The sequence below is a fragment of the Panthera onca genome, chromosome A3 (assembly GCF_046562875.1).
Source record: "Panthera onca isolate mPanOnc1 chromosome A3, mPanOnc1 haplotype 2, whole genome shotgun sequence".
NCBI lineage: Eukaryota > Metazoa > Chordata > Mammalia > Carnivora > Felidae > Panthera > Panthera onca.
The window spans coordinates 27203031-27219762 of record NC_138341.1 but is presented as its reverse complement, the minus strand read 5'-3'; the positions used below and the strand labels follow the sequence as shown (position 1 = coordinate 27219762).

The 16732-nt window shown below is 39.2% G+C and overlaps 1 protein-coding gene across 9 annotated transcripts in view; it reads right to left on the bottom strand.

Annotated features, from left to right (window-relative positions):
* Nucleotides 1-16732, bottom strand: part of LTBP1 (latent transforming growth factor beta binding protein 1) — a 401303-nt gene that overhangs the window by 77977 nt on the left and 306594 nt on the right. For all 9 annotated transcript variants that reach the window (XM_060652208.3, XM_060652235.3, XM_060652189.3 and 6 more), the window contains 3 exons: nt 12980-13102; nt 10492-10614; nt 4224-4346 (listed from right to left, as the gene is read on the bottom strand). In XM_060652208.3, coding sequence (XP_060508191.1) covers nt 4224-4346; nt 10492-10614; nt 12980-13102 — 369 coding nt within the window. The remainder of the gene's footprint in view (nt 1-4223; nt 4347-10491; nt 10615-12979; nt 13103-16732) is intronic.

Below are 16732 nucleotides of genomic sequence, written 5' to 3'. Positions count from 1 at the left end.
TCGTTGTTTTACTCAGCTGTGTCTCTTATTACAACGATTGCCCCTTGAAGAGAACTGCATAGTTGAATGGAGTCCCTAACTCCTACTACAGCACATTCATAGTATATTACGAATATTTGCCCACCACAAAATTTCAGTGATGTTCATTCTCTAATTAAACCATGACTGGTTGAGGAATTCTTAGTTAACTGGGGCCATGAATACTATCACAGGTTCTTGGCACCTTGCAGGCAGGAACCCTAGTAAGGCTTTTGCCCTACCTTCCTGGAGTCTCCTAAACCCTCCTTTACCTCTTGGTAAAGAGGCCCTTGATACATCTTTCTAGAAGTCCATCTCTAATTTAATTAAAAACACTTACTGAATGCTTTTTTTAAAAACAAATTTAATGTTTATTTATTTGTGAGGAAGAGATTGAGAGAGACAGAGCAAGAATGGGGGAGGGGCAGAGAGAGAGAGAGACACAGAATCCAAAGCAGGCTCCAGGCTCTGAGCTGTCAGCCCAGAGCCCGACACGGGGCTTGAACCCATGAATCGCAAAATCACGACCTGAGCCGAAGTCGGACACTTAACCAACTGAGCCACCCAGGCGCCCCTCACTTACTGAATGCTTTCTATGAGAAGGCTGAACAGGCTGGGGCACTTGCCATTTTGAAGCTCACCGTGTAACGGGGGGCAGGAGCCAACACAAATAACTGCCAAGCTTAATGGGCACATGGGAAAGGTATGGATTATAAGCCCTTCCTAGTGACTTCTTGAACATGCCGAACCATCAACCCTACAGTTCTCCTCCAGAAAGTCATCCCTTTCTCTGCATCCAGGATGCAGGTGGTCTTCCTTTTACCTTCTCATCTCATTGTGTGACGGAAATGCTGGCAGTATCACTGATTTATTCACTTCTCTGAATTAATCCTTAACTCTTCACCATTCCATCCGCCATGTAATTCGCACTAGCTGGCCTAACCACCACTGAATCAAAATAAGAAACCAAGCAGGAATTACTCATGTTTTCTTAACAATACTCCCCCATTTTTATTATTGGCACTAATTTAAAAATATTTCAAGGAAGAGCAATGAATCATTTTCTATTAGACTATTTCTCAATGTGACTTCACTCTGTGAAATTCTTCACTTCTTTTATAAAATCTCTGATACCTTCTATGATTGGTCTCTACTTACTGGTAATACCTTACATTGGTCACCTCTTTTTAACTCTGACCTTCTGTGGGCTTTTAGTTGTATTCTTTCTTCCCAATCTGCTGCCCTGAGTTACTTCTATCTGTGCAACAAGGTTCAATAAAGTTCCACTGGCCTAGGGGTCAAGCCCAAGGTCCATATCCATCTGGTGAAACCCAAAAGGTTATCCATAGGCTTATTTTATCCTATGCCTCAATGTTGGCCCTTTAAACACTGCCAGCTTGCAACTCTGCACAGGGAATAATGTGCATAAAGTTCTTGCTTCAAGAGAAGTCACTGATTAACAAATAATTGTCTAAAAAGTTTGATGACAGGAACTGAAGACGAATTCCCAGACTTTTTTCCAGGAAACCGCTAAAAAAGAACAACATGAGTATCTGGAACTAGAGAAACATATGCATTCAATTTGGGTTGTACTTATTGAGGCATTTCTAAACTATGCTGCTAGTAACTCAGCTGAAAGCCAGACTATATTTAAGTTGGGTTTCTTTCATGGGTCCGAGATTCCACAGAAATTCACAGTTTGGCATGTGTAAGTCAAAACGCGAAACTGAAGTGTGTTCTGAATCTCAAATGTACGCTGTCACATTCCTACACAGACTATTAACATGGAATTTCCATGCTGTCTGTATCTCAGCATTAATTTTGCTGGGGGAAGAGACTATTACACTTCCAACTGAAAATGCCTTACTGAACATGGAACTATCTTCAGATCGTTAGGTAAAGTTTAAAGCTTACGTCTATCACACATGGTCATTCAAATATGTCCTATGGTTATTAGCACTGGCATCAATTACATTGTCAGCATTAAAACAAACTCTGAAATCTATGCCCATGTACAGAATGTGACTAGCCATGAGACTAGACAGAAGTAGACCAGTGACTTCAGGCAGAGTGAAAGATCACCAGGCTGTCTCCACTGACACAGCCAAAAGAGAGGATTTAAGACATGCCATTTAGGACATGCCATTGTAAACAGCCTCTAATCAGAGAAGGTGGGTGATGTAGCAAATTCATAGATAATATTCTTTAAACATTACTAAAACCCATTTCAGGAATATTTTTCATTTTTGTGGATTTAAGTTTTTCAAGCACACATTGTAATTTATTCTGGAAAACAAGAATCACCAATGTGACAGAGCATGAAGTCAATTTAATAATGATTTAGAGTTCATAAAACATGTTTGGAGGAGTGACATATTTGACTTGATATCAAATCACAAATTTAATGTACTGAGAGAAGACAGTAGTGCAATTAATAAATCATATGACTAAATTACTTCCTTATGATTTGACTCTAGAAGTTTATGAAATCTGCAATATGAAATCACTATCCACTCACAGAAGGCTTGGTTTGCCTCTACCAGGTCAAAACATTGTGGGGGAAAGGAATTAGAAAAGAACGAGGAGTTAGAAAAGAAAGTATTACTTTTAAACCCAAATGTCTATAATAAAAGCAGGATACAGTTATTTTTTAGGGGGCATCTCTTGGCATTTTTATATAAGCCAAGATCCATTTTAAGATGCAAAAGTTCCAAAATGGAAATATTCACACATAATTTTATAATTCAAATATTTCTTCTCTATTGTATTAAATCCAAGCACATTTAATTTCTGCATTGGAAATACTAAACACTTTAAATTCACCTTACTACATCAAGATGGCAAACAAATAGAGGGTATCACAGTATAGTTAAATCTTGGGATCAGTGAGTAAATTAATTTTAAAAGATCTTGAGGCCAGGGCTCATGTCTTTTGTATTTCAGTGACACACAGCTGGGTGTGTGGGTAATGGTACGGACACAGGGTAGAGTCATATTTCAGTACCACATCGTAGAGAGTACAGACCATCTACCCTGTCAAGTACTATACATCTGGGGCATGTGAAAGGAGACACAATTGATGACAATCTACAATAAGAAAGTCACTCATGTCCAGTAGCAGTAGATAAAGAGGAACTCTAACAATCCTTTACTTATATGTACTTTGGGATAGTAATGGAGGGGAGACAATGATGAAAAAAAAATTTATCCAAGGTAGCAGAAATGAATCCGTATAAAGGTAAATATAAATGAGAGCCTTCAATGGAAACAACAGGCATGGATTTATGAAGACTAATGTAAAGGAAAACTTGGGGAGGGGGTGTTTAGACAATCTGATTTTTTTAGTCGCAGCATTACTGGTAACTCATTGTGCTATACTGGGGGGAAAACACTGAATCTCACAGTCTTCTTTATTTTGGCTATAAATGAAGTAATAATCGGTAGGGCAATGTAGAGCAAAACAGCAGAAAAAGATCTTGGATTCGAATCTCAGCTCTACTACTTATTAGGGAGGAGCATGCTAATTAACTTCCCTGATCCTCAGTTACTCATGCACCAAATGGATATTTAAAAAAGCTGCCTGTTCGATTCTCTAAAAATCCCTGAGGTACCTACAGTAATCGGCACATAGTAGGTGTTTGGTTAAAGCTCTTGTGATTGGTGCTGTGTTCTTATTAGTACCTTGTCTCCTCTATACCTTTGTTTGGGAGATGAACTGTGATAGCCCTTTGAAGAAATAGGAAATCCTATCTTCTATACCTTTATACTTTTAACCAAATTATTAATGAGGTTTTTTAGGAAGAGGAAAAGCTGGATACTGGATAAAACAGGGATCAAGACAAGGAAAGATAAATACCAGCAATGAGACAAAATGAAATACACCCACGAAGGACATAAAAAAGCCAGACTTTATAATATAGCACCAAGATTGGCCCGTGGAAGGAACAGCAAAGTACAGGTGACCTCAGTTGCCACGATAGCTTGCAAAGCTGGCACACAGTTCCAAAAGGCAGGAGTTTCGGTTACCATGGTGCAGTGCAAAGTGAGAACTTCTCATACTTGATGCAGACCCAAGAAAGATATTTTAATACCATTAACTGGCACAGCTCATTTATATACAAATGGGTAAAGCCACAGACTATATTCAGAAAGCATCACAGAACTGAACAGCTACGTAAATTAGGACTTAAAAAACAGAGAAATACCTTGACATCCTTTATTGTCATTTAGCTGGAATCCATCTGGACACGTACAATCATAGGACCCTTCAGTGTTAATGCAGTCTCCTCCTTGGCAAACACTCTTGTCCTCCAAGCATTCATTGATATCTATAAGTCAATTAAAATAATTTTAAAGGTGGAATAAACTATATTTAAAAAAACTAAACATTACCCTTACACATAAAAATCACATAAATGAACATTGTTTTACATCTCACACAATACATGATTTTTAATGGAGGACAGATTTCTAACTATCAGAGTTTTTTGAAATGAAGTATTTTGAAAAGATTTTGGCTTTGAACAATACGTAAAGTTTCAACATCAAATGAAATTTGCAAGAGGAAAAGTCAAAACTCTGTACTAAACAATTTACTTGTTTACATTCTTGGTGATAATAGGGAATAAAAAAGATTCTTCAAATACGTATTAAGAATATCTTGAGCATCTATTTATACAAGATCCTGTATTATGCATTACAAGAAAAATTTGAAAGTATTTGGCACGATTCATGCTCACAAAGAGAAATGATTGTTCAAAGAAACCCAAATTATATTAATCAAAATGAACACGAAATATCACATTGTTTTATAAGTTCAAAAAAATTTAAGCTAAGAGTTGTCAAAATATATAATCGCTTGTCAAAAGAATGGTACCAACTTCACATGTCACATGGATTTAGAGAAGAGGTATCATAAAAAAACAAAGGTGGCTTTGCCCAACAGAAGGGATTTACTTGAGGCCCGGACAGCAGGGTGGAAAGTGGAGGAGGGGAAGAAGAGGAGATTTTGGAGGGAAAGGGAATCAGCAAGATCAAAAGCTTCACTGAAGCCACTTACTCAGCAGCTATCACCAATAGGTTTGAGGTTGACTGGATTCTTTAAATGTATGTATTTATAGCATATGTGTAACTAAACATGGTTTACGTTACCAATAATGAGTTCTGACTGTGAGCGTGTGAGACAATTAATGACCCCCCTCATGGCATGAATGCTGGGCAGATCTTTCAAGAGGGCTGTTTATTACCACATTTACTTCCAGTCAGAGCTCATTATCCCTAACACAGTCCATGACTCCCTCTTCTGTTGTCTGTGCAGGATTTCAATTATTAGCACTGCAGAAAGCTGAGGAACAAAAACGTCTTTGTTTTCTCAGAATTCTGGCATAGGATGGCATTTCTTGCAAATAATTATGATTGCTGTGAAAATGCATGAGAAGTTCCAGGAAGAAGTGAACATGGAGACCGCTGTAGTCTCAACCTCCCTCGCTGTCTCGTTCAAAATGCTGGCACACCAGCTTAAATTTTCCTCATAGAACCCAATCCACTTAACTAACTGGCTCCTGTACCATTCGTGAGTCAAATAAAAGAGAAATAAGAAAGCAGCTTATAATTTTATTCCACCAAAAGAAAAACAAGTTATACTTGTTTTATGCTTCCCCTAGATCAAAATGTTTCTGAATCCTGATCCTAAAAATAAAACCCAGCCGATGTGACTTTGTCACAACTGAAGTGGGTTATCACTTCTTCTTTAGTGTGTTTTCCCAACTTCACTGACGTATAACTTATACACAATACGTGCATCTAATTTTAAGAATCCAGTTCGATGACTTTTGACAAATGTAGATACATTCTTGTGACCACGGTCGGAATCAAGGTACAGGCATTTCTGTATCGGTTTACATCTGCTGGGATCACTGTTGGATTCTTCTATCATTGCAAAATGCAATCATTTTTTAAGGAACTGTGAGAGATCTCTGTAAGAACGCTATTCTGTAGTTACAGACATAAGGCTTGTGACATTTCCCTTTGACTCTTTTGCCAGTCTGACCTTAAAATTTCCATTCATAATTAATCTAATGCCTTGAGTGTTACAACTGCCATGGAAGAGACACTAAAAGAAAATTATGCACGAGACAGGTAAGAGCATAAGTGTCCCCATGAAATGTGAATACGCCACAGAATATTTTGTTCACCAGCGAACTGACCCTTGCTAAATCAAGATTTCTAAAAGATTTCTAATTGAGAATAGGCTTTTAGATATAAATTCTATGAAAATAATTTATAAGCCCCAAATCTCTGATTTATTTTCAATAATGACTGTGCCAAATGGAGATAAATGCTACTTTACTATGAATCTTTGCCTTAAAATATGCATTAAATGAATCAACTGGACGAGTCATAGGAAAAAAAAAAAGGTGTAGGCATTTCCATCACCCTAAAAATTTCCTTGTGCCCTTTTTCTGTGTGGCTTCCTCTGATCAGCCCAGTGTCTTTGAGATTGATCTAAGTCACTGTGTGTACCAACAGCTCTCTCTTCTTTATTGCTTAGTACTGTGCCATATGAAGGTGCTGCAATTCGTTGACCCATTTACTTAGGATGAGTAGCTGAACTGTTTACAGTGTGGCTATTATGAATAAAGTTTTGATAAACATTCATGTGTACGTCTATGTGTAACCAGAAGCTTTTACTTTTCCTTGAGTAAATTCCTAGGGGTAGAGTAGCTGGGTCACAGAGTAAGTTTACTTGTGATAAAACAGCCTCCTAAGGTGGCTACACCACTTTACATTCCCAAGGCAGGCGTAAGAGCTCCGGGTTTCCATATTTATCCTAACAGCTCTACAGCTATTCTAATGAGTGCTGAGTAGATGGCTGGTTTTGTGATTTACCTTTCTGTGTTCTGTAGGAAACTGAGATAACCAAGGAAAGGCACATTTGATTATCAGCATTATGTGAAAAAATCCCAATTCAAAAAAGATGAAGGAGAGTCCTGAGAACATGCATTTCATCAACAAGAGAAATACTCCATTACCTAGATGTTTGCCTTAGCATAACGGAAGCATATCAGCTTTGTTCACACTACTTTAAAATAATTTCATGTTCATGCATTTTTCAAAATCTAAGAGAAATAACATGTGAGAAAAAGAAACAATATCTCGTGTTTATAAATAACTGTATAGATTTGAAAACTCAGTGCATTAGAGTCTGATTTAATCTAAATTTTTTTCAGACCTGAATTCAGATCTTCAAAGAACAACAACAACAAAAAAAGTAGGTTGAATGTTAAAAGAGCCCAACACGGGATTGTCCTGCACCACCACCTAGGGTGGCATGAAAGATAGACAGAGCCCTTCTAGGATTTGGGCAACAGGCTTTAAGGAAACAAGAGTTAATCTTGATTACTCCTTCACTGCTAAATCCTAAATCCTTTGCATTGGTCAAAATCACCAGGACTCTCTACCCTGTTAAATCCCATGATCAGTCCTGGCCTACATCTTCCCTAGCAGCAATGTGTGTCAAACATTCATGTCAAAGTTCATGACTCCCTAATCTCTGAAGTGTTTTCTTCTCTTAGATTTTGATTTTCCTCTTTCCTCTCCTGCCACATGTTCTCAATCCCCTTTGCTAATTCCTATTCTCCTCCTCACTTATAAATGAGAGGCCAGGACTCCATCTTTGGACCCCTTCTCTCTTCTAGCCATACTCACTCCCTTGGTGATGTCTTCCAATTTTATGGCTTAAACACTATCTCTATACATGTTAATGATTCCAAACCCAGGACTCACCCCTGAATTCCACATGCACAGCTCCAACTGCCTTTCAGAGATCTTCATTCGGATACTCATTATAGACATCCCAAACTTAAAGTGCGCAAGTTAAACTCCTGGTCTCTTCTACAAAGCCTATTTCTCAGTGCCTTTGCATCTGCTAGTCCTTTGAACGGAATGGTCTTCCTATAAATAATCAAATGCCATTATCTCAAAGAAACTTCTGCTCGCCTCTGTAAGATCACCCCTCTCCCTCCACACTCCCTGTATACCCTCCTTTATTTTCCTCCATAGTGTTTACTGCCACTTAATGAACTATATGTTTTACTTGTTTATCATGTGCATCGTTAACTCCCTCACTAGAATGTTAGCTCCACAAAGGCAGAAATTGCCTGTTTGGTTTATTGCTGTATATCCTGTACCCAAGTCAGTACCTGGCACAAACTTGGCACTCAGGTATTTGTTGAATGAATGCATACGTGAAAACATGAGTGATTCTGACTTGGAACGAAGTGTCATAGGAAACAAATACTAGCACTCCTTCTCACCTTTTTGGATTGGTCCACAAAGAGAAGACCAAGAGAGACGGGCCACAGAAAGAGTGAATCCTGTATCGTTCTCAGGTTTTGCAAGGGACTAGCATGGAGCAAACACTGTGACAGGGTAAGGAAGATGCTAAGGGAGGTATGGAAGGAGAGACTGTATCTAGAAGGGGAACATGTCCAAGGCAGAGCCTTCGATGGCTGCGACGCCAAGGCCTCTAATGACCAGGACAGCTGAGGCCACCCTTCACAGACTGAGTGGCTACCGAGCATGCTGGAGTAAGTAACACACAGAAATTAGCACAATCCTTGGGATTCTGACTCTGCGAGAAGGCCAGCAGAATTGTAGGGTAACACTGCAAGAAAACAAGGCCTTTGCCAGAGTTATTAGAGGAAAGTTACACATGTAAATACAAAAGCCAACAAGAAAGACGGTTCTTCCTCCCACAGCTGTGAGAGGGGTGTGAACAGTAACAGCTCAGTTAATTACAGCTACATAACACTGGGGAGGGTCAGAAACGCCACTAGTTGAGAATTAGCAGGCTGAAGTGCTATTATAGTTTCAAAGGGAGCACTGAATTAGTTGAATAGACTCCAGTCCTATTTATAACCTAGAACACTAGGGAAATGAGCCCTGACTTTAAGAGAAAAAGGACTGATTATATACTCCAAAAGAAACTTTCTTATTGAATATATATTAACAATGATGAGCAAATTGACTAAAAAGCTTTTGTTTGGCTTTTCACACAACTGATGTTGATAGAATAAAAATTCCGGACTTCTGATGAGACGGTTACACATGAAAACAGCCAAAAAAAAAGGAGCATACCTTCTACTGAGGACCAATCAATGGCCTGGTTACCCTCTTGGCCAGGTCAGAGATTTGGGCAGGAGAGATGCTGGGGGTCAATTTAGGTTTTCAATGCCTTAGCATGTGCCTTGTCACATACTTACTTCTGGAATAGGTTGTTCATGACTAGCTCCCAGCTACACGCCCTCTTCTCCCACCTTGGAAAGCCACCATGTTGAACCACCCATATGTGCTGGAGTTCCCAATACCTGATTTCTCAAGCAAATTTCATTACTTTGGCTTATCACTTGTTTGCCTATTTATCAAGAGGTATGTTAATTATAACTTTTCACTGGAGTTATCAGCCCTTTAAAGAACACCATTATCTTAAGATCAAATCCTAGATGATTTGCTGATTCAGCAGTAACAACATCTTAGGGCCTCTGAAACTGCCCCCAACTGCCCTCCGGAAAGGTTGTCCATGCTGGCACAAAGTTCTTTGGTTAGTAAAACAGGAGGCTATAAAGTATAACGGATCTTTCCCAACCAACAGGGACTGACAAATGAGAAAGCTATCATAGCCATTTTTCAATGTATGACACACTGTGCCACAAATATGTGGCATTTGTGTCACAAACCACTAAAAACCTCATGTGCTTCTCTCCACAGTGGGGTTCAGACCCTCACTCACAACTCTAACTCTCCATGTGAGACACAACCCTGCCAAGCTCACATTCCTGGTTTCACAACTGACAGGGCTTACTTGCAGTACAACAGAGGATAAATTGGGAAAAAATGGTTAGTTGGGTAGACAGTGAGCAGAGACAATTCACATGTGAACAGGCTGGTGACAGACCAGCCCTGCAGCCCAGACCACCCCAGGGGTTCTGAGGCATGGCCAGGCAGTGGTGTAGTAGGTAGTTAACAATTACACCATGCTGTATACCTGGCGTATCTTTTAGACCTATTTAGGCAAAACGCTCAAAACTGAATTAAACTTTAGCTCTTAAAAACTTTTCAGGAATCTGGAAAATTAATTTGTGTTTACTTATTTGGATGCTGGACCTACATACACAAGGTGTTACCATTCAGAACTATATACCCAGGAGAAACCATCTAAAGCTGAGAGAAGCTAAGGCTAATTCAATTCTTTACTCCTTTAGTTGGCATAATTCTTCTAGAAAACAGTTCTAAGCAGTACAAGGAAAGCCTGCATGCTACCAGCTTCTTTTCATTATTTGTGTGACCATGAGGCAAATGTTTTTCCAGGGACCTAATGTCCTCAACTGTGAAGTCCAAAGGTTGGATTCAAGAAGCGAAGCCAGGATGATGTCCAGATCTCTCTGGGACTCTGCAATCAAGAGCAGTTCTCACCTTCACAGTGGTCTCCAAGGGTGGATGCTCTGTAACCCTGGTCACAAATGCAGAGGAAGGAGCCCTCTGTGTTCCTGCACTGTCCATTACTGCAGAGATGATGATGCTGACATTCATCAATATCTAGGAACCAGAGGGTAAAAAGAAACTGTAGAAGTGGTGCTTTAAAAATATTTTTAATCATGCATGTAAAAAAAGGTCTATAAACTATCTAATTTATAATTAATTTAGCCTCTTCATTAAACTGATCTCTAATAAAAGGTCATGAATCCTCCAGTAGGGAAAATCCAGATGAACTTAAAATCTTAACCTGTGAGCTAAGAATCTGCACATATTCATCCCAATATTTACTGATGGGTGGCAAATGCTTTGCTATTATCTATAAACCTGAATGAAGCTTCCTGAGTCTCTTGTACAGGTTCAAATAGAACACTCTTGAGTTTAAAAGCATTTATGCCTATAATAATCTAAAGCAGAGGTCAGCAAACTACAGCCCACTTCTTACTACTGTAAACAAAGTTTTACTGGAAAATAGCATCACATATTCATGTACTATAGCATCACTATATTCATGTACATATACATGTACACATATTCATGGTCTCCCGTACAGGAGAAGTTTGCCGAAGTGTCAAGTCAATGAATGTCTTCATTTCTTTTTCACGGATATACCTGTCAGCCCCCTAGCAATTAGACTTCCCTAGTTTTTCTTTCCTTTCCCTCTCTCCCTCTCTCTCTCTGAATGATTTGCTGGCCAAATCTAATGGCCCTTCCCTCCTCCCAGCCAGTCTGACATCTACATTGCCACTGAATCTCTCTCTTCCTTAACCCACATAACCTCAGCTTAGAGATGATTTGTTTTGTAACCTCAACCCTGAGCTCAGGCTAAAGCACACTCGTGTCCTATCCACACAATAGAAGACACAACAATACGTTACACGTATTCAGCTATTTTACTTCTACCCTTAGATTTTAAGTTTCTTGAGGGCAGGGACTATGTCTACCACATCCTTTATTACTTAAATGATCTAGTGTTTTACAGTGAACAAGCATTAATTCATGTTGCTGTTGACAGACTTTGTTCCTCACATCTGAGCACATTTATCTACTGCTGGCAATGTGATTCTAGAAGAGTTAACAAAAACATCAGTTTTCACAGCGACCCCTCACAACTCTGCTCTCCTCACTCTGCTTACAGCATCAATTTGATTATCATGGCATTTTGGCACCTAAAATCAGTTTTCCCCGATGGATAATCTGGTGGGTGGTTTTGCATGTGTCTGACTTATTTTTGGTACTGACATCACAGGCTCTTCAAAATAAGGGATGCTGAATAGGATAGCCTGATTATCTTATCTGTAGGCTTCTCTTATTATATATACATTTGCAGTACTTTATGCATGATGGGCATTTGATAAATGCTTGGCTAATTAACAATTAAGGTCAAAAGTCACAAAGTAAAGTATAAATACTTTGAGACAGACTTGCAGAATCCAGAACAAGTTATTTAATTTATCTGTGTACATGGATATGCTTGTGTGTGTTCTTCTCTTCTAGACTGGGTATTGTAATGTCTTTCCATGTTCAAGAAGGGGAAAATTGGGGACTGTTCTGATAATACTGGTAGATCTCGTTATAGGACCATCACATATTGTCTTTTATAATAGCATCCCAAGAGAGATTGGTACTCACTATTCAAAGTTTACATATAGACATGGATAGGATTTGTTTCCTAATAATAAACAAATTGGCCTTGTAGAGTGTGTATTCTGTTCTTAAATGAAATTCAAATGATCTGTCTTTTCAAAAACTCAAGACACTTAATACTTGTCACAGGTGAAACCATAAATATCTTCAATCTCAGGAAGCATATACTTATTGAGAAGTAAAGTAATTCTGCAGAAGGTTCAATGAAATACATACACTTTTACTCTAAGGTCAACCACAGCAAGGTCCAAAATATTATCACTGGTGGGAACAGGATATATTTCACAAGCCTTATCAGTGATATCAGGGGGATGCTACTTATTGCAATCTTGCTGAAAATTCTTGTTTGGTAAAATTTTTTTAAAAAGGAAAAATTGTGAAAAGCTGACTACACACAAAAACTAAGGTCATTAACATTCCACAGACTAATACTGGGCTGATATAGTAACATTCTAATTGCTGAAATCCTAGTAGGTAAAACTTACAAATGAATTTAATGGAACTGATTTTCTGCAGTAAGGAATTACACAGAGAGCAATAATTTTCCTTCCTAATATTAATGCTCAGCCACTGCTCACAAATACCCTATTTTTCAAATTTAGCCCTTTTCCATCCTGTGCTATGGACTTTTCTGACTTAAGCTGAGGTCCCTTGCTTTCTTGCACCATTAAGCAATCATCCAGGTTGTTTCTGAAAGACACACTCGCTTCACGGAGGACACTTTTTTCAGGGCAGGTGCCTCTAACTAAAATCACAGTAGGTCACGTAACCACACTCCTACCTTCACACTGGTCTTTTGCTGCTGACAGCTGGTAGCCCTGCCCACAGGTACACTGGAAGGAGCCCTCAGTGTTCTTGCACTGCCCATTTATGCACAGATTCCCCTGCTGACACTCGTCAGTATCTGTAAATATAAACAAGGACAATTTTTTTATATTAGGTCTCTATCTTAGCTAAACTCTGAGACTACAAATCAAGCTATAAGACCACATCCTAAAGATCAATGTCTAACTACTGTTTTCTTCTAAAAATATATTATTATTTTTTTAATTTTTTAAACGTTTACTTATTTATTTTTGAGAGAGAGCGAGCGAGTGAGTGCGCGCCAGAGTGCACACAAGTGGGAGAGGGGCAGAGAGGGAGGGAGACACAGAATCCAAAGCAGTCTCCAGGCTCTGAGCGGTCAGCACAGAGCCCAACACAGGGCTGGAACCCATGAACTGTGAGATCATGACTTGAGCCAAAGTCGGATGCTTAACCGATTGAGACACCCAAGCGCCCCTAAAAATACCTTATTATTTAAAATGCATCTGAAAGTTTTTGCCAGGAGAATTCCATTTGTTGCAATCCCTCCCCTCAAGTACTACTAACAATTATCTGTTTCCTGATCAAAGTTGTATTTCTTATCCTGTCGTGCAGCATTAATCTTTTGAATTATATCCTGATAGAAGCAAGGTGTCAGATTATCCCATGTTTCCTGAAATAGCTCCCAACACTATTACTGTAATAGGACCTCATGAAATCGTTTTTAATTTTTTAAGAGAAATTAACTTCACTAGCAATTTTTGTTTCACTTATTTATAAATAAAAGGCATCACAACACAGTAAGTCCTGACTGCCAACAGAGAAACAAAATAAGTGAGCTGAATTTCATTTGAAGAATTATTTTTTACCTTTCCAAATGCTCTAAGTCTATTAGCTTTAGGAGGGGTCGACAGCAAAGAACAGCCTACACCATATTTTCTTTCAGCACATTCAATTAAATACTTGAGATGTCAGCTTAAGATCTTAAGACCAACAACAGTTCGTGTAGCCTGTTGGATCTCATGTAACGTCTGACAACATTTTTAGTGCCTTGGACTCTTTCTGACTTTCTCAAAGAAGATGACAAATTAAGCATTCCCATGTGAAGATGTCTGCAGCGAAAATATACCGTCCATTCTAAGCACTGTCCAAGCAGACATCTTACATAAGTTACTCATTTATGTTGGGAATACTGTCAGAAGTAATTCATTTTAAGTAATGACACACACATTTGGAACAACTTGAGGTAATCCAGTTATCTTGAGTAAGGTGATCTTTGGGTCTTTAAGATGACCAAAGGGGAACCCCTTTTTCTTTTCTGATGAGGCACAAAATTCCTATGACAAAAGAACGCTTTCTAATAAAATAGGCATGCAGGACAAAAGTCTTCTCTCTCTTGTGCCAAAAGATAAATAGAAAGTATCATTTTCACCAAGCATGATTTCTTTAAGGGGCTTTTTAAACATATTATTATGACAAATCCAGCCCAGAGTTAAAACAGAGACTATCCCTAGGTATTTATAAATTTAGGACATACAGTGCTAAAATGTATAAAGAGATAACAAAGACACAGATATACAAAAGATATAAAGAAACAAATACTGATTTAATATACTAGATGATATGCTTACAACCTGAAAAAAAGTTTTCAGGACCTTTAGCGACATGAAAACAAAGTTAATATTTAGCACTAAGGTGAAATTGGCAGTTGTTGCAATATTGGAAAAGGGGCAGATTTTTAATTTTTTTAATATTTATCTATTTTGAGAGACAGAGTGAAAGAGAAAGAGAGAGAGCAAGAGAGCACAAGCAGGGGAGGGGCAGAGAGAGGCGGTGACACAGAATCCGAAGCAGGCTCCAGGCTCGAAGCTGTCAGCACAGAGCCCAATGTGGGGCTCGAACCCACAAACCATGAGATCATGACCTGAGCCGAAGTCACACACCTAACCAACTGAGCCACCCAGGCACCCCGGAAAAAGGATAGATTTAAGATCTGGGAAGAATTTACATCTTTGAGCTGATGTAGTTTGGAAAAGACTATGAAATTATTAGAGGAGAAAGGATGTTATACGATTTATTATTATAAAAAGGGTAGGCTTTGACTGGGAGTAAGGAAAATAATTAGTCCGTATGCAGGTTTCCAGAGCAGAAGATGGGGATCTTGCCTGATCCTATCCCAGACCATAATGCAAAGGAAAATTGGAATAGGGGCCAAGGTTAAATGCCACGTGGAGAGAATAGCCCTTTCACACCTCCAACCTTTGATTATGTGTTGCTTTCTCTTCCTCCTAAGTTCTTCTCCCCTCCATATTCAAAATTTTCAGACCAAGGTTAAACAGCAGCACCTCCGTGAAGCTTTCCCAGAAGTGTGCACACAGGATTAGCCACAGACTTCTTGGCTTTAACAGAGCCTTGTACACACCTTTAATGTGGTGCATAACAACGTCACTCTCTGTCCCGACATAATCTCCTTCTCCCCATATGAGCTCTGTTTCTGTATTACCACACGCAATCCTCACATCACCTGAGTAGGTACCATTATTGTTGCCTTTTTGCAGATGAGTAAGGAAGCCTTAGCAAATTAAGAAAACTTATCCAAGCCCACACAGCTTCTGAGTGACTGAATGAGGGTTTGATATACTACACTCCTCCTTTTTAAACTAAGCTCCAGACTTCATTTGGATTTCACAGGGTTTTTTTTTGTAATACATCACCGATAACGTTAACTTCATCATGTGGTCCTCTATCTATAATTATAGTAGTAGGTTTGCGTCTTTTCCAGCCAATAAAAGTGCTTTGAGAGATTAAAACCTCTCAGCATCTGCATTTGAACACAGTGCCTGGAACATGCAGGTTCCTTGATATACCCGGAAGGAAAGAAGGGAAGGATGAAGAGAAGCTTTTGCAGCAGCCCAGGAGAGCGCCACACAGAGCGGAAAATGAGTGTTTCTATGGCTGCCATCAGCCGATGGTGGGAATTCTGGGGCGCTGGGAAGCCTTACTAGAGTGGGGCAGGATCATCTGGGATGACAGCAGCCAAGCGTAAGAAAGTGGTAATGAGTCATTCACCCAACATGTGTCTCCTTGGAGCGTTATTCCTCTAAAAAACCCAATCCCCGAATTTTAGAGATGATATGAGACCTGGAAATCCAAGTTTAATGTATCCAAGGCTGCAGAGCAAATCACCAGAAGAACTTGGTAGGAAGACTGTGGACATGGGCCAGCAGGAAAAGGACCTGGAGGGAAGGGAGATGAGGCCCCCCTACATGCTCCACTGGGGGTGACTGGTGTTCCCCTGCATGTAAGGGGTCAGCCACCCAATCCAGAGGTCTGGGAATCTGCTCCTGCCAGCGGGAGAGGCTACAATTCTTACAAGAGAGTAAGATACCTGTTTACTACTAGCTACCATAGTGAGAAATTAATTCCCACCCCACATCCTTCACTCTCAGTGAGACACTTCAGAAAGAAGTAAAACTTCACGTATTTCTTCCTTTCCTCCCCTTGAAAGAGCATGCTTGTAGGTATAAAGCAGAAGCAGAAGGAAACCATCCACAGATTTGACCACAGAAAAAAATTAAACTTAAAAAAAGAATTATGCAGAGGAAATTAGAGAAACTTTGGACAAATTACAACAATATGCCATAAAAAAGTGTATTTGTAATACAAAGACACAGGTACGTAGGTTTACACACGTGCTTTATATAAAGTGTTCATATATGGTGATTTAAAA